Source organism: Loxodonta africana, chromosome 13 (assembly GCF_030014295.1).
Source record: "Loxodonta africana isolate mLoxAfr1 chromosome 13, mLoxAfr1.hap2, whole genome shotgun sequence".
NCBI lineage: Eukaryota > Metazoa > Chordata > Mammalia > Proboscidea > Elephantidae > Loxodonta > Loxodonta africana.
In genome coordinates, this window is record NC_087354.1 from 51,109,630 (window position 1) to 51,131,724 (window position 22,095).

The 22,095-nt window shown below is 50.7% G+C and overlaps 1 protein-coding gene across 1 annotated transcript; it reads left to right on the forward strand.

Moving 5' to 3' along the window:
• The first annotated feature begins 2,410 nt into the window (after window positions 1-2,410).
• Window positions 2,411-14,820, forward strand: RBPMS2 (RNA binding protein, mRNA processing factor 2). Its single transcript, XM_003418412.3, has 8 exons — window positions 2,411-2,422; window positions 3,319-3,396; window positions 4,012-4,050; window positions 4,771-4,833; window positions 5,147-5,297; window positions 5,782-5,927; window positions 13,327-13,396; window positions 13,642-14,820. Exons 1-7 carry the CDS (start codon window positions 2,411-2,413, stop codon window positions 13,387-13,389), a joined length of 552 nt encoding a protein of 183 aa, XP_003418460.1. The 3' UTR covers window positions 13,390-13,396; window positions 13,642-14,820.
• The last annotated feature ends 7,275 nt before the right edge of the window (window positions 14,821-22,095 follow it).

The window sequence follows — 22,095 nt, forward strand, 5'->3', positions numbered from 1 at the left end:
TGCCACACACTCTGTACTCACAGCCAAATGATGATTGATGGCAGAGTCAGGATAAATGGATCTTTACCCAGCTCTGCTGCTGGATGAACTAAGCTACATGCCCTTGACAAGTGACTGAGCCTTTCTGGGCCTCAGTTTCCCTGTCTATGCAAGGAAATAGGCAGAGGGGTGTCGTCTGCCAGGGTGGCTAGGATCAAGTAAGAACCAAAGTGCATTCCCGCCAGACTTGCTGTGACTTAGCTCGCAGACTGAGGGGTTCCTAGTGAAGGGCCTCACCTGGTGGACAAAGCCTGCCCCCATCCATAACCACCCCAGCTTCAGCTTGCTTCCTGAGAGGCGGCCAGGGACAGGATAGAAGCTATATTGTAGCCTTTTAGACACTTTGGAATCTAAAAGATGAAGACCAGAGGAAAAGGATCATGTGGACTGGAGGCAAGGCTGGGGACTAGGGTCTGAGCTGGGAATGCAGGAAGGATCCCTGTACCCCACCCCCACCCCAAGCGGGAAACTTTATGCTGAGAACTTGCTATTTAAGGGGGCCTCTGGGGAGGCCTGGCCAGAAAGGAGCCATTTGAGGAAGAGTTTAAAATTAGCTACCCCGGGTGAGCTGCGTGGTCCTTGGGGAGGAACCGAGGCAGAGGTTTCTGTGGAGCGGCTCTGGGACTTGGTCTCCTCTCGACCCTAACCCTGTCCCACCGTTCCTGGGAGGAGGAAGAGCAGAGGCTGCGCAGGCCCAGCAGGGCCCTGGCTGGCTCGCTCTGCTCTGTCCATGCACTGGAACGGAAAGACTTGCCTCTGGGGGTGAGGTGGGGGCAGATGTTGAGCTACCCTGATGACCAGGTGCCCAGGTCCTGTTGTGCTTTCCTGGCGCCCAAAAGCTGGGGTCATCTCTGCCAGCCTGGAGGAGCACTAGGGAGACCTTAAAGACCAAGCTGTGTGTCTGTGGGCTAGTCCCTTCTGTTTGAGAGTTTACATGTAAAATTCAGGGCCTGGATGTAGGGATGGCTGTGCTCTGGAGTCCAGGAGCTCTGTGTTGCCCACCCTAGAGCAGTGGCTGTCCGATTTCCCCCAGGTGCTGCTGGGAATGGGGCTGGACTTGAGAGCTGTGCGTAAGGCTGCAGAAGCTGCCGAGGGCTGTGAAATGTCAGCTTCTCCCAGGCTTGGGAGCAGAGGTAGAGAAGGTGGTGGATCTGGTGAAGGACATGCATTACCAAAGTGGGAAGGTGCATCTTAAATGGCAAGAGATTCCTGCGGATCTTTGCTGGCTACGCTTCTTGGCAAAAACTCATCTGAGAGAAGCTTGTCTTCCTCATTTATCCCTAAGGCCTGGGGGTCATTCTTGTGCTGGTGGGGTGGGGACACTGGTAACCAGCAGCTGTCTTGCTGGTTTTCTTTGACATTCCTGGCTCTGTTGAGGTGTGTGTGTTGGAGGGGAGGTGTCAGGTGTAACTTTGCCTGGCTCCTGACATAAGCCATTGTATTAAAAAGGCTGTTGCCCGGACCCAACAGGCCACCACTGGAGCACGGAGGACACTCTTTGGTACCTCTGGGGAAGGTGGTGTGGCCACTGTCGGGCACCTAAATGCTTTCAAGAATGGCCACATGATGGGCTGCAGGGGGGACGTGTCAATTTTTCTTAGATCAGCAGTGGTGAGTTGAGACTTATGCTTAGCTTATGGTATTAGATGAAGCTCAAATGATTTTCCATTCTTCAGGAAGCCTTCGTGTTGCCACATTTCAAGAGGTGTTTTCAATGGATCTCAAATGCCACAAACAGTTAAGCGCTTGACTACTAGCGGAAAGGTTGGCAGTTTGAACCCACTCAGAGGCACCACGGAAGACAGGACCGGCCATCTGTTTCCAAAAGGTCACAGTCTTGAAAACCCTCTGGAGCAATTCTACTCTGCACATGTGGGGTTGCCATGAGTCAGAAATGACTCAGCGGCAGCTGACAACAAACTGTAAAATCTCTCCTTCACCCACCATTACAACTATTAGTTGATTTGTCCTTGTTAACTCAGTAGGGCGCCTGCCACGTTTAAATAGCAGTAGTGAATTAGGAAAGTGTTTCTGCCAAGCACCCTCTCGTGGGCCTCACCTGTAGTTCAGGAAGTCAGGCTTGGTGGAGTCACAAGGTGGATGGACACCTGGTGTCTAATCCTGGCTTCGCCACCAACTTGTAACCATGTTGAGATCAAGGTGATACTTGAGGCATCGCCTGCCTCACTTGAAGCTGGCAAGATTCTACTCAGCCTTCCAAAGCCAGCATCATTGTTCCCTCTCTGAGGCCTCACCCAGTTCCCTTGTTCATTCAGTGAGCGTTTAGTACCAGGCCCGTGCCTGGAGGCAAGAGTACAGCACAGTCCCTGCCCTTCTGGAGCCCACTTCTTGTGTGGGGAGGCAGTAGGAGATGGACGAGAGGGTGCTGCACCCTCTGTTCATCTCTCCAGGGCAAACTGGGCCTTGGGACTTTTGTCCCTTTGCATTTCCGCCTCTCCCTTAGACCAAACAGCCTGTCGCCCAGGGTCTATGGGTATCTTCTGAAAACATAGATACATTTTTACCTGTCAAATATATTCCCAGTTAAATGATAGGCTTTTTTGGGAGCGGGATGGAGTGTGGGGAGAGATGCAGGGTGTTCTCTCTTTCCTCCTAGCCTGTTGGTTTTGTGATCTTTTGACAGCCGGCAGGCACAGAAGCAGCCAGAAATGCATTTTTGTCTATTTTGGGGGTAAGGCACGTAGCTTTCTTCAGATTCTCCAAGAAATCCTACATCTGAAAAAGGATCCTTGGTCTGTGCCCCTCCTTAAATGGGCCCGCTCTTCTCACCTCTGAGTCTGTGCATAGAGGTGTCCACAGGCTTTTGTTAATGACACATTCAGGGTGCTGAGAGCCTAGAAGAGAAGGTTCACCAGAAGGGCTTTGGAAAGCCAAATGCTATGAAACTACTGTTGTCATTGTTAGGTGCTGTCGAGTCTATTTTGACTCACAGCGACCCCGTGTGACAGAGTAGAACTGCCCCATAGGATTTTCTAGGCTGTGATCTGTACAGAAGCAGATTGATAAGGTCTTTATCCCCAGGAGCTGCTGGGTGCATTCGAACCACTATCCTTTCAGTTAGCACCCAAACACTTAGCCGACGTGCCATCAGAGCTTCTTGCTAATAAAACCTATGAGTGGTAGTTTTCTTCTGCACCCAAAGGAGGCCCAGGAAATACCAGATTCTTTGAGCTCCAGAGGGACCCTAGTTTCCTGCCTGAGGGAAGAGCTGACCTCCCTGTCTAGCTGGCCCTGACCACTGTCATCTTCACCCCCCAGGTCCGGACACTGTTTGTCAGTGGCCTCCCCGTGGACATTAAACCAAGAGAACTCTACCTGCTCTTCCGGCCGTTCAAGGTGAGTCTGGGGCAGAGCCTGAGATGAGGGACGATCAGCAGGCATGACTCTGACCTGGATTGGGAGCAAGGAGACATGGGAAGGTGTTACCAGAAGCTGCAGTCACAGACCTGGGTCTCTGCTGGTTCTGCTCATTCACGTGTTGCCTTCTGTCAAGTTGTTTAGCCCTTCCGAGCTTCTGTTTCCTCATCTGTAATGTGGGGGCAATAGAGAAACTTAATAGAGTTTGCCATATGAGGAATCATTGCTATTCAGTCTAGTCTTTTCAGTTTGCAGAAGATAAAACTTAAAAAGGTAAGATCTGTGACCCAGGATTAGAGCTAGTGGAGCAAGCGGGAGTTTACGCATGAGCTGGTGAAGGCTGCCTCATGATGCTCGCCCCCCGCCCCCCGCCACCGCCGCCCCGTGGGCTGGTCCATGTGATACTCAGCACCAGGGTCAGGAGCCCTAGTGGTGGAGGTCAGAGTGGGTCTACTTTGGGGGGAGGGGAGCAAAGGGAGTGAGAAGGTTGTAAGTGATACCTGGGGTAAGGTGGGACTGGTGGGGAGGGGCTCGGATAGCACCCCCCCCGCCCCCACCCGGCTCTGTCCGGCTCATGGTCGCCTCTCTCCACAGGGGTATGAAGGGTCCCTGATCAAGCTCACATCCAGACAGGTAATTTCTCTACTAGGTTTTGATTCCCCCAGCCCAGACTGACTGCCGAGCTTAGAATTGAGGCCTGTTGCTCTCTGCTTCGCCTTGAGGTATCTGGCCCCTGAGGCCTGTGCCCTGCAGGTCTGTCTCTGTCCTGGGCTGATGGAAGGACAGCATCTGTAGGTCCTCTCTCCTCACTACCAACCGTCCACGCCCTGTCAGCGCTGAGACTCAGAAACCTCAGCCTGGCCGCCCATGGCTGAGGAGCAAGGAGGCCAGTGCCCAGAGCCTTTAGGGGCCAGGCAGGGTCTACACTGGTCCTTGGCGATGTGAGATTGGAGAAGTTTTCAACCTGTTGCCGCTTGATTGAACCAGAGCCTTCCTGTGCCCTTGATACTCTGGGGCCCCCTTTCTTGTGGGGAAAACACCAAGGCTCACTCTTCATTATCTACATTTTATTGAAAGGGTAGTGTTTAGTGTGGTGGAATAAAGCTTTGCTGGCATTGTTCCCCACACTGTGGTACCTGGGAGGGAGGGCCCTGGGCTTTGACTCTGCTCCGACCTCTGCTCCAGCTGAACGTGGAGAAGACATGGGCAAGAGTTGTTTTTTTTTTTCCCTTTTCCACTCTATTCTCTTCTCATCAGCAGGACAAATACTGTTTCCAGTTAAATGAACGGGCATTTTGGGAGGGGGATGGAGTGTGGGGAGAGATGCAGGGTGCTCTCTCTCTTTCCTCCTAGCCTGTTGGTTTTGTGATCTTTGACAGCCGGGCAGGTGCAGAAGCGGCCAAGAATGCGTTGAACGTGAGTAGGTGGAGAACAGGTCTTTCCCTGACCCATAGACCTCTCGGGCAGCGGGTGCCCCCCATTCCCTCCTCTGCAAACCTCCCCCTGCTCCTTTCCTGAGTAAAGGGCATATGCTTACTTCCCCGCTGTCCCAGCGGAGTCCCAGGCTGCACTGTCCAGGCCAAACGCTATTCCTCACCGGGCCTGACCAGCACTTTCTCTGCTTCGATCCCCGTGTGGGGAGGCTGGTCTCTGGGGCCTTCTGTACCCACTTAGTTGACCGTCTGGGTCCCACAGAGTAAGTCTTTCTCTTCCTTTCCTTCCCATGTAGGGTATTCGCTTTGATCCCGAGAACCCGCAGACCCTGAGGCTAGAGTTTGCCAAAGCGAACACCAAGATGGCCAAGAGCAAGCTAATGGCCACACCAAATCCCACCAGTGCTCACCCTGCCCTCGGAGCACACTTCATTGCCCGGGACCCCTGTGAGTGGTGCTCAGAGCTACTTCCTGATGCCCCTTTCCTTGCCTGAGCTGGGGACCCTCGTGGAGTTGCATACAGAAAGCAGACATTTGGAATTCGGTGGAGGGAAACAGTTCTGCCTGTCTGTCCTTTTCCAAGGGGCTTTTTGCCACCTGACTCTGAAGCTTGCAGACTTCCTCCCCTAAGAAGGGCTAAGCTCCTGAGCTGCCAGGGTTGTCTAACTTCCCTGAAGCTTCCTCTTATTTCTCTTGGTTGGGATGGGCTGGGGCCATCTGAGAACATCTCAGAAGCAGACAGGAGGCTTACCAGGCCAGGCCGGGTTATTAACATGGCTTCTCTTCCTAGCTTTGGGGCCCTCAGGAGGAGTCTGACCTGAGTCGGGGGGCTTATGGCTCAACCATAGTGCTGGGTCCCCTTCTCTGTGTGAAAGGGGGTGGGGGAGACCAGTGATGTTCTGATGATAGGGGCCGTTGTCACCCATTGTAGATGACCTGATGGGGGCCGCTCTGATCCCTGCATCCCCAGAGGCCTGGGCACCCTACCCTCTGTACACCACAGAGCTGACCCCAGCTATCTCACATGCCGCGTTCACCTACCCAGCTGCTACTGCTGCCACCACCCTACATGCCCAGGTGAGCACCTCAGGGGAGTGGGAAGGGGAAGCCGTGGCCAAACTTGTCTTCCATGATGGTTTGAAAGCCCACACCCTGGGGATCTATATTCTTGCCCTTAGAGTTTGGGATCTGACTGAGGGGAGGGAGAAGATAAGCTGCCTAGGAGGCAGAAGGCTGTGAGAGCTGACAGACCCTGCTGGGTTCCACCCTCCGAACACTGCTGGACATGCACACACTGTACTGTATTTTGGCTGTGGTGACAGATTCAGATCCCAACCTGAGTGTAGCCTGTGAAGCTAGGATGCCTGCCTCAGCCTCTTTCTGTCTTCATAAACTTGAGCAAGCCATGAAACATTTCTGTGCCTCAATTTTTACTCACCTGTAAAATAGGAAAATAACACGGGATACCTCAGGGTTTTCGGAGGATTAAACATTAGCACGTGTAAAGTGCTAGAACCTTACCAGGCACATCCAAGCACTCTCGCTTTCATTTAGCCTGGACCCTCTCCATCGTGAACCTGTCCTGAAGTGGGAAAGGGTGTGAGCTTTTCTAGGGGAGGCCTGGGGAGGGATCAGAGCTGGCCCAGGAGGGCTCACGTACCCCGGAGCCTCGTGCCCAAGAGACCACGAAAGCAGGTGGCCCGTGGGCAGGGAGAGGCCCAGTCTGGTCAGATGCTGACCTAGCCATCCTGATGTTGACTGTAGTCTCACTCTGCCTCATGTACAGGACCCTCAGGAGACACACTACAGGGGTGTCTGATCCAGTTGTGGCAGGGGCACCTCACAAAGGCAAGAATCAGACGGGGTACAGATAGGATGCTGCCAGGCAGCCACAGGAGGCAGTGGCAGCCTCTGATCAGCGGGGAGACGGAGCGCGCTGAGTGGCTGGCCGGGGTGTGAAGCGCTGCTGAGGGAGAGAATAGAGGTCTCTTGAGCCTGGCTGGGTGGGCAGTAGGGCTGGAGGGGGAGGGGAAGGGGAGGAAAAGGCTACGAGAACCAGGAGCAGAGTGCTTATAGGAACTGGAAGCTGGAGGTGAAAGAGGTGGGAGGGGGTGGTGCTCTGATCACACTCCAAGTGCTGCCTGTCCTCAGGGCCCCCGGGGGCTTAGTGACATCTAGGTTCTCCCCGTTCCAAGGCAGAAAGCTCAGATTCAGGGGCTACCTTGGCCCAGCCATTTCCCCGAGCAAAATTCTCCCTGACCATGGCAATGTTAGGTTGTGCCGAGGGCAGGATTGGGGTTAAACCTGGTGGTGTTCCCCTGCAGGTACCACAGACAGCTGGAAAAGTGATCAGAGGGTAGGAAGGTGGTAAAGACCTCCTGGAGGAGTATTTGGGCATTCACCACAGACTAGGCTCTATAGTGAGAACAGAGCCGCTGACAAGCAAGGTGGTCCCGTCCTCTGACCTGGTGTGTGCGAGAGGCCAGCAGCTACGCCCTGCTCCCCTAAGTGTCCAGGGTCTAACTGCAGGGGGCCCTTGAGGCTCTGAATGGGAGACAGGCTCACTCATATCTGGCCCACGTCTGACTGGGCTCCTAGCCTCTGATCCTGGTCTTGCCACCCATTAGCTACATGATCTTTGGTCTCTGGGCTCGTGTCCGTTCTGTAAAACGAGAGGGTTAGATGGATCAGGTGGAGGGGCTCTGCTTCCTCTGCTTTGGGATGCTAGGCCATGACTACAGAGAGGTGGAGAGAGACTGGGAGCCAGGGACAATGAGTTCATCAGATAATCAGGGGAGGGACCTCTGCCCTTTTCGGGGTAGCCCCAGCTGGCTGTGACTGGCACACTGCCTCCCTGAACTCCATACTGTCTCCCTTTCCACCTTCCTCCTGGTGTAGCCAATGGACTGTCCAATTCTAGTCCTGTTGTTAGTTGCTGTCAAGTTTATTCCAACTCAAGGCGATCCCATGTGTGCAGAGTAGAACTGCTCCATAGGGTTTTCAAGGCTGTGACCTTTTGGATGCAGATCGCCAGGCCTGTCTTCCAGGGTGCCTCTGGATGGGTTCAACCCCCCGGCCTTTCAGTTAGTAATTGAGTGCTTAACCGTTGGTGCTGTCCAGGGGTTCCCTGGCCTAGCTGCCTCAGTCCAAATCCTGGCTCTGCCTTTCAACACCTGTGTGACCTTGGGCAAGTTACTTGACTTCTCTGTGTCTTGGTTTCTGTGTAAAATGGTGATAATGGTACCTACTTCATAGCATTGTTACTAGGATAAAGTGCTCTAGAAGTGCCAGTTATTTTTTATTATTATTATTGTCTGGTTCCCCCTCAGTCCCCTCAGAGGCTGGAGGCCCCCCCATTTTGACCTGAGGAACTGAGGACCTTTCACCATGACTTTTTTCCCCCTCAGCCATTTACTCATAACCTTGAAGTTATATCAACTCTCTTGCCTCTGTTTTCTCACCTGAATAATGGGGATGGAGTCCCTGGATAGCGCAGACATGCTCACTGCTAACGGAAAGGTTGGAGGTTTGAGTCCACCCAGAAGCTCCTTGGAAGAAAGGCTTGGTGATCTACTTCCCAAAAATCAAGCTTTGAAAATCTTCTGGAGCACAGATTCTACTCTGCCGCACACGGGGTTGCCACGAGTTGGATGGCAATTGGTGTGGCATAATGAGGATAATTATAGATTCAATTTTATAGGGTTTTTGTGTGGATTAAGTGAACTTAATATGTGAAAACTATTTAGGATGGTATCTGGCACATCGTAAGCGCTTTAAAAGCAGTAGCTATTGTTACTGTATAGTTTTGCATTCATGTAAAAAACAAAGGTAGCAATTTTCTCTTCCTTTTCCTTTGGCTTAATCATTTTATGCCCCAGAAAACCACTACTAGCATTTTAGTCCTTAGGCCTCGTAGGTGGTTGGCTGGGTGCAGGTATGTAAGTAAATCCATAGATGTGAACTGTTTACGTAAATGATTATGCACATTTAATCTTTTTTAATGTGGACTTTGGGATTATGTACAACCCACAAAAAAGACTCCGGCTTGGTCATGCAAGGGTTACAGATTCCTCTCTCTTTTCTCCCCTCCCCCCAGCCCCTGGCAACCCCTGGCCTTTGGTCCCTAGGCCTGTACCTGTTCTAGATGTTTCATGTAAGTGGATCATGCAGTATTTGTTCTTTTGGGCCTGACTTTTCTGACCATGACATTTTCAAGGTTCATGCATGTGGTAGCATGTATCAGAAATTCATTTCTCTTTATGGCTGAAAAATATTCCATTGTATGTGTCCGCCACATTTTGGTTTGGATCCAGCTTCATATTCTTTTCCATACGGGGATCCAGTTGTCCATGCACCCTTCGTTGAAGAGACTATTCTTTCCCCCATTGAATGGATCTGGCACCCTTTTCAAAAATTAATTGACCATTGATAGATGTGTGGGTTTTTTTCTAGGTTCTCAGTTCTGTTTGACTGATCTATATTTTTATCCTTACACCGGTACCACACTTTTTTGATTGCTGTGGCTTTGTAGTACACTTTGAAATTGAGCAGTGAGTCCTTCTGCTTTGTTCTTCATTTTCAAGATTGTTTTTGGCCATTTGGACCCCCTTGCAATTCTGTATGAATTTGAGGATTGACTTTTCCATTTCTGCAAAGTAGACTGCTGGGATTTTAATAGGAATTGCGTTTCTGCAGATCGCTCTGGGTAGAACTGACACCTTAATATTTAACGTCAAGTCTTCAATCCATTTATTTAGGTATTTTTAGTTTCTTTCTGCAGTGTTCTATAGTTTTAGTGTAAAGATAAAGATCTTTTACTTCCTTGGTAAAATTTATTCCTAGGTATCTTATTCTTTTAGATGCTAGTGTAAAAGGAGTGGTTTTCTTAATTCCCTTATCAGGTTGTTCATTGTTGGTATATAGAAACCAAACTGCTTTCTGGGTGTTGATCTTGAATCCTGCCACTTTGCTGAATTTGTCTTTTAGCCCTGGTAGCTTTATTATGGATTTTTGGGGGATTTTCCTATATGTGGTATTAAGTTACCTGTGAATACAGATAGTTTTACTTCTTTTCTGATTAGGATGCCTTTTACTTCTTTTACTTGCCTGGGTGTCCTGGCTAGGCCTTTCCAGTACAATGTTGAACAGCAGCGGTGAAAACAGGCATCCTTGCCTTATTCCTGACCTTAGGAGGAAAGCTTTCCGTTTCTCACAACTGAGCGTAATGTTTGCTGTGGGTTTTTCTTAAGTGCCCTTTGTCATGCTGAGGAATTTCCCTTTTATTCCTAGTTTGCTGAGCACATTTGTCGTGAAAGAATATTTGACAAAATGCCTTTTCTGCATCAATGGAGATGATCATGGGATTTTTTTTCATACATTCTGTTAATGTGGTGTATACTGATTATACTGATTGATTTTTTTATTTTGAACTATCCTTGCATTCCTGGGATAAATCCTGGTGTGTCCTGGTGTATAATCCTTTTTAATATGCTGTTGGATATAGTTTGCTGGTGTTTTATTGAAGATTTTTGCATCTATATTCATAAGGGATATTGGTCTGTAGTTTTCTTTCCTCTTGGTGTCTTTTCTGGCTTTGGTATCTGAATAATGCTGGCCTCACATAAAATATTAGGATTTTTTTCTGGGTTAGTAAATGTAAGTCGACATCTTGGAATGGCTGGCTGGTATACCATTGTATAAATGAGCGTAGCTTTCTGTCGATGGTAAGCTAGGCTGTTTACACAACCTTTGTTCCAGAAATGCTATACCACAGTGCATGTCCATGTTCGCACTTCCCTGGGCACTTGTCCTGTTTATTTTCCTTAAGATAAATTCCTAGAACATTTCAAGTCAGAGTATAGACTCTGCCCATCTGCGTTAAACAAGACTCCCAGTGCCGTTGAGTCGATTCTGACTCATAGCGACCCTATAGGACAGAGTAGAACTGCCCCATAGAGTTTCCAAGGAGCGCCTGGTGGATTCGAACTGCCGACCCTTTGGTTAGCAGCTGTAGCACCTAACCACTACGCCACAAGGGTTTCCTAAACAAGACTAGGGTATTATTTTATTTGACTTCGTGATGAGTGAGGCTCCCATGTTTATTCCCTCTTCCTGTTTCTCCTCTGTGGATTCATTCCTTTGCCCACTCTGTTAGCATATGCTCGCAGTCCTAAGATTTGAGCGAGGGCCAAGTTCATGTCCTTCTCTTGGGAGGCTCCACTGCCCCCCTGTGGACAGCAGAGGGCCCTGACAGGAGACCTGCTGGCCCTGCCCCCCTGGGCTGGGGTGGGCGGGGTCCTCTTCCTTCCCTGTTCTGAGCTGGGGCAGGAAGGGAAAGATCTAAAAAGGACCACCGCTCTTCTCACAGAGGACCGCAGACCCCTGGCCCATGCTGGATCTCTGAGGGAGGTGGGAGAGCAGCCCCTCTAAATTAATTCTGTCCACTTCAGTGGCCTGGCTCTCCTGAGCCCATAAATGGGATCTTTCCTTTACTTCCTCCCCAGAGAGTCTGCTGACTCATCTTGGGCTGGAGGGAAAGCTGCTGCTTTGGAGGCAGCATCTCAGCACCTTGTGGGAATGGATGAAGCAGTCGCCTTAAGCAGGCGCCTGCGGCCTCAGCTTCCCCAGTGGTAAAGAAGGGTGAGTGGCGGCTTCCTGAGTGCTCCCAGCTGTCATCTGGTGTTCTCCCCTGGCCCAGCACTGCAGGGCGCCTCCTTGCTGCAGGGCTGCTCCAGCTGGAGGCTGGGAAAGGGCGGAGGTCAGGGCCCAGCATGGTGTCCCTGAGCTGGAATGCACCACGGGCCTCTCTTGTCACAGCATCGCTGGTCCTCGTCCCTCTCACGAAATGAGCGCTAGTGTCCAGCCAGCCTTCCGCTGAGAGGGCTTCCCACAGCTCAGTGAGGTGAAAGAGAAGCTTCTTCCCACTCAGCTGTCAGCTGGGAAGGGAAGAAACTCTTTCCAGATGTTTAGGAGACAGGGTAGAAAATAGGGCCTCTGAGGCTGGACAGCTCAGAGGAGTAGGGTCTCCTGAACCTGAGGACTGAGCCTTTGGTGTGGCGTGAGGCTTGCTAAGGCGGCTCCAGCAGCTCTGGAGTCGGCTGTTCCCTGGTGACAGCAGTGCCACGTCCTCGGACCCCAGGGAGGGTACTAGTATTGGTTACGTGCCCAAGAGCCTGGTCTGCTCTGTGCCAAGTGTCCTGGCATCTTAAGGTAGCCAGCTCTTAACTTCCTGCTGAACCTTTGGGAGGATATGACCAGAATCCTGCGCTCTGTAATACGGCTCCTAAAACATGGAGGGGGTGCAGGAGCAAGTTCTTGGGAGCTTCTCTTCCATCAGTCCCGCATGGCCTGGCATTTTCGAAATCTCCTCTGCTTACCTGAGAGGCAAAGATTCCAGGCGGCTGAGTAGGTAATGTGTCTGCCTGCTTCTGCTCATTTCCACAGTGGCTCTCGTGTGCTGTCCCTTCCTTTTCTAAGGGCCCTGGATCTCTGCTCTGGGTGCTCATCCCTCCTCACCCGTGGGTTCCTCTGGTGCCCAGCTCCCACTGTCCCAGGAGCCCTAGGTTGGGCTCTGTATAACTGGGGCTGACTCCTTCCCTGCAGCCTTGCTTGATGGCCACCACCGCTTGCCTTCCCAACAACCCGCCTGTGGGGCGAGGGGATGTGTGTAATTTCCTTGAAATTATAAAATAATACCTAGTGTCTGGGAGTCTTGCTTTGGGGCTGGATGAAGAGAAATGGCTACTGCTCTGTGGGGTTTTTTGGCAAGTTCCAGGGTTTAGGCACCTGCCTGCGCTGGAGAGGAGGATCTGAAGCTGCCCCCACTGCCCCGAGGGCTTGCTGTTAGGTACCTAGTCTCTTTTAGACCTATGAGGCTTGTAATGAGGGAGCAGGAGGCGTGGGGGGAAGCATCGGCTGCATCTCATCCATGGCCTCCTCAGAGAAGCACACGGGTACTGCCCAGGGAGACCACACCAACTGGATTTTAATGTATTTTTACATTCTGTCCTATCTGATCACTTCATGCCTCGATCATCTCCATCCTATAGCTAGATAAGGATGTTGAGACCCAAAGGAGCCAGTGCAAGCTGCATTAGGTCAATTCACCTAGAGCTAGGAATCCCCGCTCTCTCTTAGTAAAGGAGGAGAAAGGTGAATTGTTGACTCCAGGGCCCCTGGCTGTCAAGACACCCCACCTGATACAACCTGGCACAATCAGGCTTAGGGTGTATGAAACACCTCCATAACCTTTACCTCATCCAAGCCTTTGCCCTATGGGGTAGGCAGATCAGGTGGTGTGCTGTTTGTTTGAAGGATGAAGAAAGTGATACTTAAGAGGTGAGTAATGGCCCGACGGCTGCCAGCCAGACAGGGACAGAACCAGGACTCTCACAGGTACACCAAGGCCACGTTACTGGGCCCGGGTGTTGTGGGAACGGACTACGTGGCTAGTCCCCAACTTTGGCTTCTCTTGCAGGTACGCTGGTATCCTTCGTCTGACACCGCCCAGCAAGGATGGAAGTACCGTCAGTTCTGTTAGTTCTTCAGTAAGTGCCAGTCCCAAAGTTCAGGACGAAAAGCATCCCAGGTCCTGACTTCCCACAAGGCCATGGTTGCTCCCTCAGCCTGAGTCCTGAGAAGCCAGTTCCTAGGGCCCTCTGACTGTCTTTTCCCCTTTCCCCCACCTGTTGTCCCAGCCTCCCATCTGCACAGGTACCTCAGGGTCCCTGAAGGACACAGGAAGGCCTGGCTCAGCTTCACTTCTGCTCATGGCCACTTCTCTCCCCTCCAGGTCTTGTCACTGCAGGTCGAAGCCCCTGCCTGCTGGGGAGATCCCAGGAGTCAGTTCTGGGGATCCTGTACAGTGGTGCCTAGAGCTTCCGCTCCCCCCAGGCAGCCATGGAGAGCTGCTGCTTCCTCCAAAGACTGTGAATTTTAAGCCTGACTCAGTGGACTGCTTCCTGTTTCCTGTCTTGCCTCTTCCGCAGCCTGTCCTTCCCAAGGCCTTTCTCCAAGGCCCCACGGGAGGATTTAGGGGCTGCCTTGCTGGGACGCCCAGCCCCCCAACCCAAAGGCCTCGCTGGGACCGAGCAAGGCCCGTCCTCCTGTCTGAACTAGCTTTGGTAACTCCACCTCAAGGAAATGAGGTGATTATTTCTCATGTTTTCTGGCATGATTAGGAGACTTAAACTTGTGATATGTGAGTACACAGTTTGTTCTCACATTGGTGTCACCATAGCAACAGGTCCTGGCCACTGATGGCTCATCATTCCTGGTGGCTCCCCACGCCCCTCCCTCATGTGTCTCCGTGCTCCAGCCTGACCCAGCTCTGCAGCCGGTTCTGCCCCGATGGCTCCACCCCACACACTTCCAGGCAGAACAGCTACAACAAAACCCCAGCAAATATATCATGTTTTCTTTTCCATTTCAAGTCAGGGTCCTCTGCTTTCTTCTCCGCACATGGCCCAACAGCTGTCAGAAAGTCCTCTCTGCTCCGCAGCTTTACCTCACCACAGCGCTCCCCCATGCCACTGTTCCTTATTCTTTCCAAGTTTCCAAACCAAAACGGAAAGTATTTTTGTACCCTGTGTAACAAAATATTTATGCATCATAAAGGATTTTTTGTGTGTGTGTGCAATTAATTATTAAAGAGACCTTGTTCGCCCTGTCAGATGAGTTTAATGTTTAGTTCGAGGCATGAAGAAGAAAAAGGTTTCCGTTCTGTAGAAATGAACCTTTTTTTTTTTTTTTGGTCAGGTATTACTTTAAGAAAAATGAAATGAAGGAAAAATTGTGCAATTTTAGTTTATTCTGTGAGCAAACCAGTGCTTTACCTTAAGCTGCAGCCGTGACTGTTGCGGCTTTCAGACTTGGGAGTCTAGGTGGCTGTTGTTAATTGCTGATCCTGTGAGAATGTGAAACTGGATAATATATGAAATGCAAAATAAAAAAAAAAAATCACCCAAAGTGACCGTTCTCTGACCCTTGCTTCCACGTTCATAGGATGCAGACTGCCGCTCAGAGGCATAACCAGAGGTGAGGTATTGAGACCCAAAGGGTAAAAGAAGTGAAGTGGGCCACGGCTGGCCGAGGCAGCGTGTCCTTGCTTGGCTGGCCTGGTGAGAGGACACGAGAGCCCAGTTAGCCTCCCTCCTTGTAGCTTAAAAAAAACAAATCCACTGCCGTCGAGTCGATTCCGACTCATAGCAACCCTATAGGACAAAGTAGAACTGCCCGATAGAGTTTCCAAGGAGTACCTGGCAGATTCGAACTGCCAACCTCTTGGTTAGCAGCCGTAGCACTTAACCACTACGCCACCGGGGTAACTTAAGAAACAAAGTCCTGGAGGCTAAGTGACTTGCCCAAGGGCCATAGAGCCGGGGGGCCAAATCTGTCACACACCACATTTGAGAGTAAAATGGAGCTCTGGGGGCAGCAATTGAGATGATAATTTTCATAAAAGTCAGGCTGGTGTTCCCCATACCCTCTATCTGACAGGGCTTTGCACCCAAAGTGACCTTGTGTTGTGACGGTCCTGCTGTCTAGTGCTTAACCCCTCATGGCTGTGGTCTTTTCAAGCCTTCTAGTAGGAAAGGGGAAACCCTGGTGGTGCAGTGGTTAAGAGCTTCGGTTGCTAACCAAACGGTTGGCAGTTTGAATCCACCAGGCGCTCCTTGGAAACTCTATGGGGCGGTTCTACTCTGTCCTATAGGATTGCTGTGAGTCGGAATCGACTCGACAGGAATGAGTTTGGTTTGGTGTTAGTAGGAAGAGAGGAGCCCTGGTGGCACAGTGGTTAAAGTGCTCATCTACTAATCAAAAGGCTGGCAGTTTGGACCCACCAGCCACTGGGAGGGAGGAAGATGTGGCAGCCTGCTTTCATAAAGAGTACAGCCTTGGAAACCTTATGGAGCAGTTTTACTCTGTCCTATAGGGACGCTGTGAGTCAGAATTGCAATGTGTTTGGTTCTTGGTTTAGTAGGAAAGGGCTGTGATTTGGAATGCTGGGCTCCTCCGTGAAGTCCTCGGGGTGTCTTGTGAAGCTGTGTTGCATCCTTTCCCTAGGGGAAAGATGGGGCCCAGGAATCTGGCCCAGAAAGGGTGAAATGACCCACCTTGTAGGCTGCAGTTGGAGTTCCTGAGAGCAGGTTTTGCTGGAAGCCAGGAGCAAATGGCAGGCATGGATCATGATGGCCATATGGTGCCAGACTCTGGGCTGCGTGGGACTGGGTGCCAGGATGCTAACAGTTGGCCCAAATTCTTTTGTGATTTTAGGCCTCAGTTTACTCATCTGTGAAATGGTGCTTTGAAATCCTTCCCAGCGTCTTCTGGAGGCTCTGCAGCACCGACGTCAAGGTTTTGCTGTTTGTCTTTTACATCCCTGCTTGGGAGAGCTGCCCTGCACCCCACGCTTACCCCACACTTCGCAGTCTGGCTCACAGCTGCACCCGGGGATGGAGGGCAGAAGACCCCAGAGCTTCACTCCTGGCAGACTCCATCCCAACCTTTCTCTGATCAAGATGGAAGTGGCTGTGGCTGGCCATGGTCTCTCCCTCACCTGTACCTTGGGTGACCTGATGTCCCTCCCCACTCCCTGCCTCACCCCTTTCCCTGAATCCCAGTCTTGTACTCGGTGGCTTGAGTCTGAGGTGAAGGTGCCAGCTCCTAAAGACGGGGTGACACAGACAGCCCCAGCTGGTCTGTGCATGTGGTGAAAGGACAGCTCCCCCAGGTGCCAAGAGGGAGAAGCCTGGCCAGACCTAGGTTCTGGGGTAGCTGGTGGCAGGTGGGTGGGTTACCTGGAGCCCAGAGAGGTGCTGGGAGCAGAGGAGTTGGTGGCAGTGTTCACACCAGGAAAGGAGGGGTGTGGGTAATTTTCCCACCTTGTGCCCCTCACCGCACCGCAGTATCGCAGTATCTGGACCGGCTGGGCGCTTCGGCCAAGGCAGTTAGGCCTTCCAGCCAGCAGCCCCCACCCCAGGGCGGAGCCAAAGCCTGACCTACTTCAGTTGTCCGGGAACCGCTGGGTCTCCCTGAGGTGGTGAATTATTTAGCTGGGACGTCTGGGCCTTTCTGAAAGGGGCCGAGTAAGCTGCTTCATAATTTAGAGACCCCCGTGCTGCCGTCTTCCCCGGGGGAGCCTCCTTCATGCTCTGTTGAACAGGGTCCAGGCCTGGGCCTGAGAGGAGGAGCAGGCAAGCGGGGGAGGCCCTGTGGCCGTCTCAGAAGGGGCTTTTCAGCTGGATGGGGGATTTCCAGAAAAGCCTCAGTGGACAGTCATTTATGGACTGAACTTGAGAGGTTACAGCGAGGACACTGAGCTGCAGCCAGACGCTGCCGCTTGCTGACTCCCCCGCCCCCTGCCCCCCCGACCCCGTGCTGTCCAGGACACACCTTATTCCTTTCCGGGGTGTTTAGTCCTGATCTCTGACTGCAGGTGAAAGGTTTCTTTCCTCTCTGGAAAGAATCTGAGCATCTTGGAATAATCTCCCAGCAGCACTGAAATCCAGCATCTTTACGAGTGAATCCTCTCCCTCCTGCTCCAGCGAGGCTGGTGCTAAACAAGTGCTTATCCAGGCACCAGGGAGCCCCTACTGCCCCCTGTGTCCTGGCCAGAAGCCGGCTCTGTATCTTCCAGGGTAAAGTTAACACATGTCAACCCTGACTGAGCCATTCCTTCCTGGGCCCTGCTGCCTGGTCAGCATTGTTAGACAGGATTTTTATTCTGGGGCATTAACAGGAGAGCAAAGTCCCTGGGTGATGCAAACAGTTAATGCACTTAGCTGAAAACCGGAAGGTTGGAGGTTCGAGTCCATTCAGAGGTACCTCGGAAGCAAGGCCTGGCAATCTGCATCAAAAATTTAAGCGATTGGAAGCCCTATGGAGCACAGTTCTACTCTGGCACATATGGGATCTCCATGAGTCAGAGTGATCTGGCAACTGGCCTGGTTGACAGAAGAGCAGGTGCCCCAGAGGGTCCACCTTTGGTGCTTCCAGGCTGTGACCTGACATTGAGCTTCCCAGTGTCAGGGATCAGGGCCTGTAAAGGCTCGGTTCCTCGTCAGAATGCAAATGCCCTTGAGGAAAAGGGCAAAGTCCCCCAGAGTAGTAGAAAGGGGACCCTGGAAGGGAAAGGTGAAAAAGGGGGGAGACTTGCCTGCAAAGGCATCAGAAGGAGAGAGCAAAACCCCTCCAGCAGCTGAAGGCTTAACCTCCAGGCCCATTCATGCAGGCCTTCACGGTGGGGGGCCGGCTTCAGGAGAGCAGACCCACTCCCTGACAAGCTCTCCCAGGACAGAGGAAGCACCAAGGACCTGGGGGCCTAGCCTTGTGAGGGGGAGAGAAGCTAGGTGGATCAGCACACTGGTAACCTTCCAGGGCTGGCAGGGATCGGGCATGAGCTCCTCATGTTTCCCTTGGGTCTCCTTGACCATCACCCAACCCAACCTACCCTTCTGGTCAGTGTGGAAAATGTGCATGAGTGCCCACACCCTCTTTCTTCTGGTTGGGGTTGGTGAGTGGAAGCCCCTGCAGGACTTTAGAGTGGGGTCAGTGAGTGAGGTCAGGTGCCCCTGGTGGTAGCACTGATGGGCCCTTAAGATAGCCCTAGGAAAACAGAACCAGAGTGTTAGCTTTGACAGTGCTTCGTCCACTTCCCTCTCTCATTTTACAGGAAGATGAAGCATGGAGAGGTGAAGCGGTTTGCTTTAAGATCATCAAGACAATGGCCAAGCCATGCTCCTGACTCCCAGCCCTGTGCTCCTCCCACCACCCCACTTGGCCATTCCTAAACCATACACACCCTTAGGACACAGGCAGGGAGGTGGCAGAAGCCTGATGCCCACAGGCCTGGAACCCTTGGCCTGCAGTTCCAGAAGCCAGGACTAGAGCTCAGGTCTGCTGACTTCCCTTCCCTTCCTATCATGGCACACTACCTGCCTTCTGCCCAGGGTATCTTGGTTTCTACATGGCCTGATCTCTCCCTGGGATACTGGGTCCTGCTCCCTGATTAATGGGCAATGAGAAGGCTCAGTGACCCATCTAGCTTCAGCCCAGCCCTGTGCAGTTTGTCTGGCCTTTTTAGCTGACGGCGAGGGTTGTTGGCCTGTGCATAACACACAATCAAGGAGTGGCCCTCAGTTTATGCAAGAACCAAGTCAGTGTATCTCCATTTCTGCCTGTGGTTGAGAAAATGCAACACAATTTAGTAGTAGGAGTCTAAGAGATAAGTAATGAATGGCTGTGTCACTCCATGAAAGCCTACCTTTTTCCCTCTGAATGGACATGTATCTCTTGGTCAATCTGTGCCCTTTGATCAGAGAGTTATCGTGTAACTCAGAGTTAATAGTAACACAATATACCCAACACATAGTAGCAACTCAATAAATGATTGCTGTATTTGTCTTAAAAAGAGCACAACATTTTAATATTTCATCTTTAACAAGAAATGAAATGGAGTAGATTCTAATTTATGTACTCCTTGATTATTTATTCCCAAGGATCTGTAGTACTCAAAAGATTTTTTAATCCCATGTTCCACCTGGAAGAGGGGACTGAGGACCTAGGGATCATAAAGAACATCTACAAGCCTCCCAAGCTGGCTTTCAGCACTTTGGCACCTCTGGATCTAAGGCTAATTTTTCCTCAGACCATTTAGGACTTCAGGGTTCTGACTATAGTAGTATAGTAATAGTAATACCAGTAATAATCATGCATTCATATACTGCTTTATTGTTTACAAAACACTTTCAAATAACTCCATCCCAGGTGATCATCAAAAAAGCCTGATGAGATCAGCAAGAGAAGCATTGTATTTACCCACATTCTGCAGCTAACCAGGGCTCCTGGTGGCACAGTGGTTAAGAGCTCATCTGATAACCAAAACGTCAGCAGTTCAAATCCACCAGTCGCTCCTTGGAAGCCCTATGAGGCAGTTCTACTCAGTTCTATGAGATTGGCAAGTGTTTTGGTTTTTTGGTTTGGGGCAGCTAACCAAGGTTTAAAAGTTTCCACAGATACAACGTGATGAACGTAGTTAATATTACTGAATTGTACAAGTAAAAAATGAAATGGCGAATGTTTTATATGTATGTTGTTGTTGGGTGCCCTCGAGTCAGTTCCTACTTATGGCGACCCCAGCCATGTACAATAGAACGAAATACTGCCCGGTCCTGCGCCATCCTCACAATTGTATCTATACCACAATTTTAAAAAAATGTCCCACAGAAAGCAGAAGACTCAAGACCCAGGTTTTTCAGTTCTCTGTCCAGAGTTAAAGGATTTTCTGTAGCTCTGGGGCTACCAAACCAAAAAACCAAACCCACTGCAGTCGTGTCGATTCTGACTCATAGTGACCCTATAGGACAGAGTAGAACTGCCCCTTATGAAGTTTCCAAGAAGGACTTGGCGGATTTGAACTGCCAACCTAACAGTCATAGCACTTAACCACTACACCACCAGGGTTTCCTCTGGGGCTACAGGGTCCTACAAAAGCCTGAGCTCCTTGAACTCTGGGAGAGCCTCACAGGGCCAGAGGAGCCCAGTCTGGCAGGAGGAAGAGCTAGCATACCCAACCTCTCTACTAACCTGGTTAAGAAATGCAGTTGAATGAATGAATAAAGGAAGAAAAACAAATACTACATACACCAACATTCATTGCAGCATTATTCACAATAGCTAAAAGGTGAAAACAACCCAAGTGTTCAACAGTATCCATCACATGGATAAACAAAATGTGATATATATATATATATATATAAACCCTGACAGCGTAGTGGTTAAGTGCTACAGCTGCTAAAGGATTGGCAGTTCGAATCTGCCGGGCGCTCTTTGGAAACTCTATGGGGCAGTTCTACACCATCCTATAGGGTCACTATGAGTTGGAATTGACTCGACAGCACTGGGTTTGGTTTGTTACGTTTTATATATGTATATATATATGATGCAATATTATTCAACAATAAAATGAAGAAATGAATTCCTGATCCATGCTACAACATGGCTCAACCTTGGAAACATGATGCTGAGTGAAATAAGTCAGACACAAAAAGACAAATACTATATAATCCCACTATCTGAATATCTGGAATAGGCAAAAGCATAGAGATCAAAGAAGATTAGTGGTTGCCAGGGGGAAATGGGGAGTAGTTGCTGAAGGGGTACTGGGTTCCTGTTTGGGGTGATGAAGAACTTTTGGAAATAGTGGCGTTGGTTGCACAGCATGGTGAATGCAATTAATGTCGCTGAAATGTGCCCTTAAAATGGTTAAAATGGCACCTTTTTGTTATATGTATTTTATCACAATTAAAATGCCTACAACCTTTAGAACACGGTGTTTATGGGGGCAGGGGTGGGGTGGGGTGGCAGAGGGGAACAACCAGAACAAGGGTGAGCAGAGCTCAGAAATCTCTTTAAGGTAGACCTGCCTCCTGATTTAGCCAAAGCTGAATATTGCAAATGCCAGTATCAACTACCCATACCTGAATTTATTTATCTCTTTAGAGCTTTGTAAAAATGGTGCAATAGTGTGGTCAGACTCCTCCTCTAACTTCACAACTGGGAGGAGAGAGAATAAAGATCAACAGCCCAAGGCTGAGTCCTATGAGGCGGAAGTCAGACATACCTCCTCTCTCCAGTTACAATTCTGGATCATGAATGTCTCAGGATGCAGTTCTTTGATCAGGACAGCCTTTTCTCAGCTGTCCTGTGCCCAAAGGCAGTCCACTCTCTGACCTGTCCTCTGCCCCTCTGCCCGGCCTCTGCCTAGCTCTGGAAGTATTACAAAGCTTTTTAGCTCTGCCAATAAGTGCCCTGGGGGCATCCCACTCCACCGGGAAGCCTTCTGCCCAAAGCCGCTCAGCTCTTTCGCTCCGTGGGTAAGCACACCCACTGTAATCACCTTGCTCCCTGGGCTAGGAAGTTCACAGTTCTTTCTCTGTCTTCCGGGTTTAGGAGTTTCTCAGCACAGGGACCCCGGGTCTAAAGGATGGGGTCCACTCCCATCAACTCTTCTTGGTGGTAGTGAGGTCCTCCTGTTCACCTCTGGGATGGCTCATCTTAAGCCTAGCAGGATGGTGAAACTGACCAATCCCCTCATTAGGTTTCCATACACCTTATTTGCATGGTCCCACCCCACAAGGGCACCACGCACTTTATTTGCATCATTAGTAAGTTGTGCAGTTCCCTTGTTGGGCCACAAGCACATCATTTGCATGGTTCTACCTAGTCATTTGGTAGGAGTTACAAG

Bases quoted from the DNA above. Each gene is read 5' to 3' on its own strand.
- RBPMS2 (XM_003418412.3), top strand. The intron at 5,298-5,781 runs GTGAGTGGTGCT...CACCCATTGTAG, and splicing joins CTTCATTGCCCGGGACCCCT to ATGACCTGATGGGGGCCGCT. The intron at 5,928-13,326 runs GTGAGCACCTCA...CTTCTCTTGCAG, and splicing joins CCACCACCCTACATGCCCAG to GTACGCTGGTATCCTTCGTC.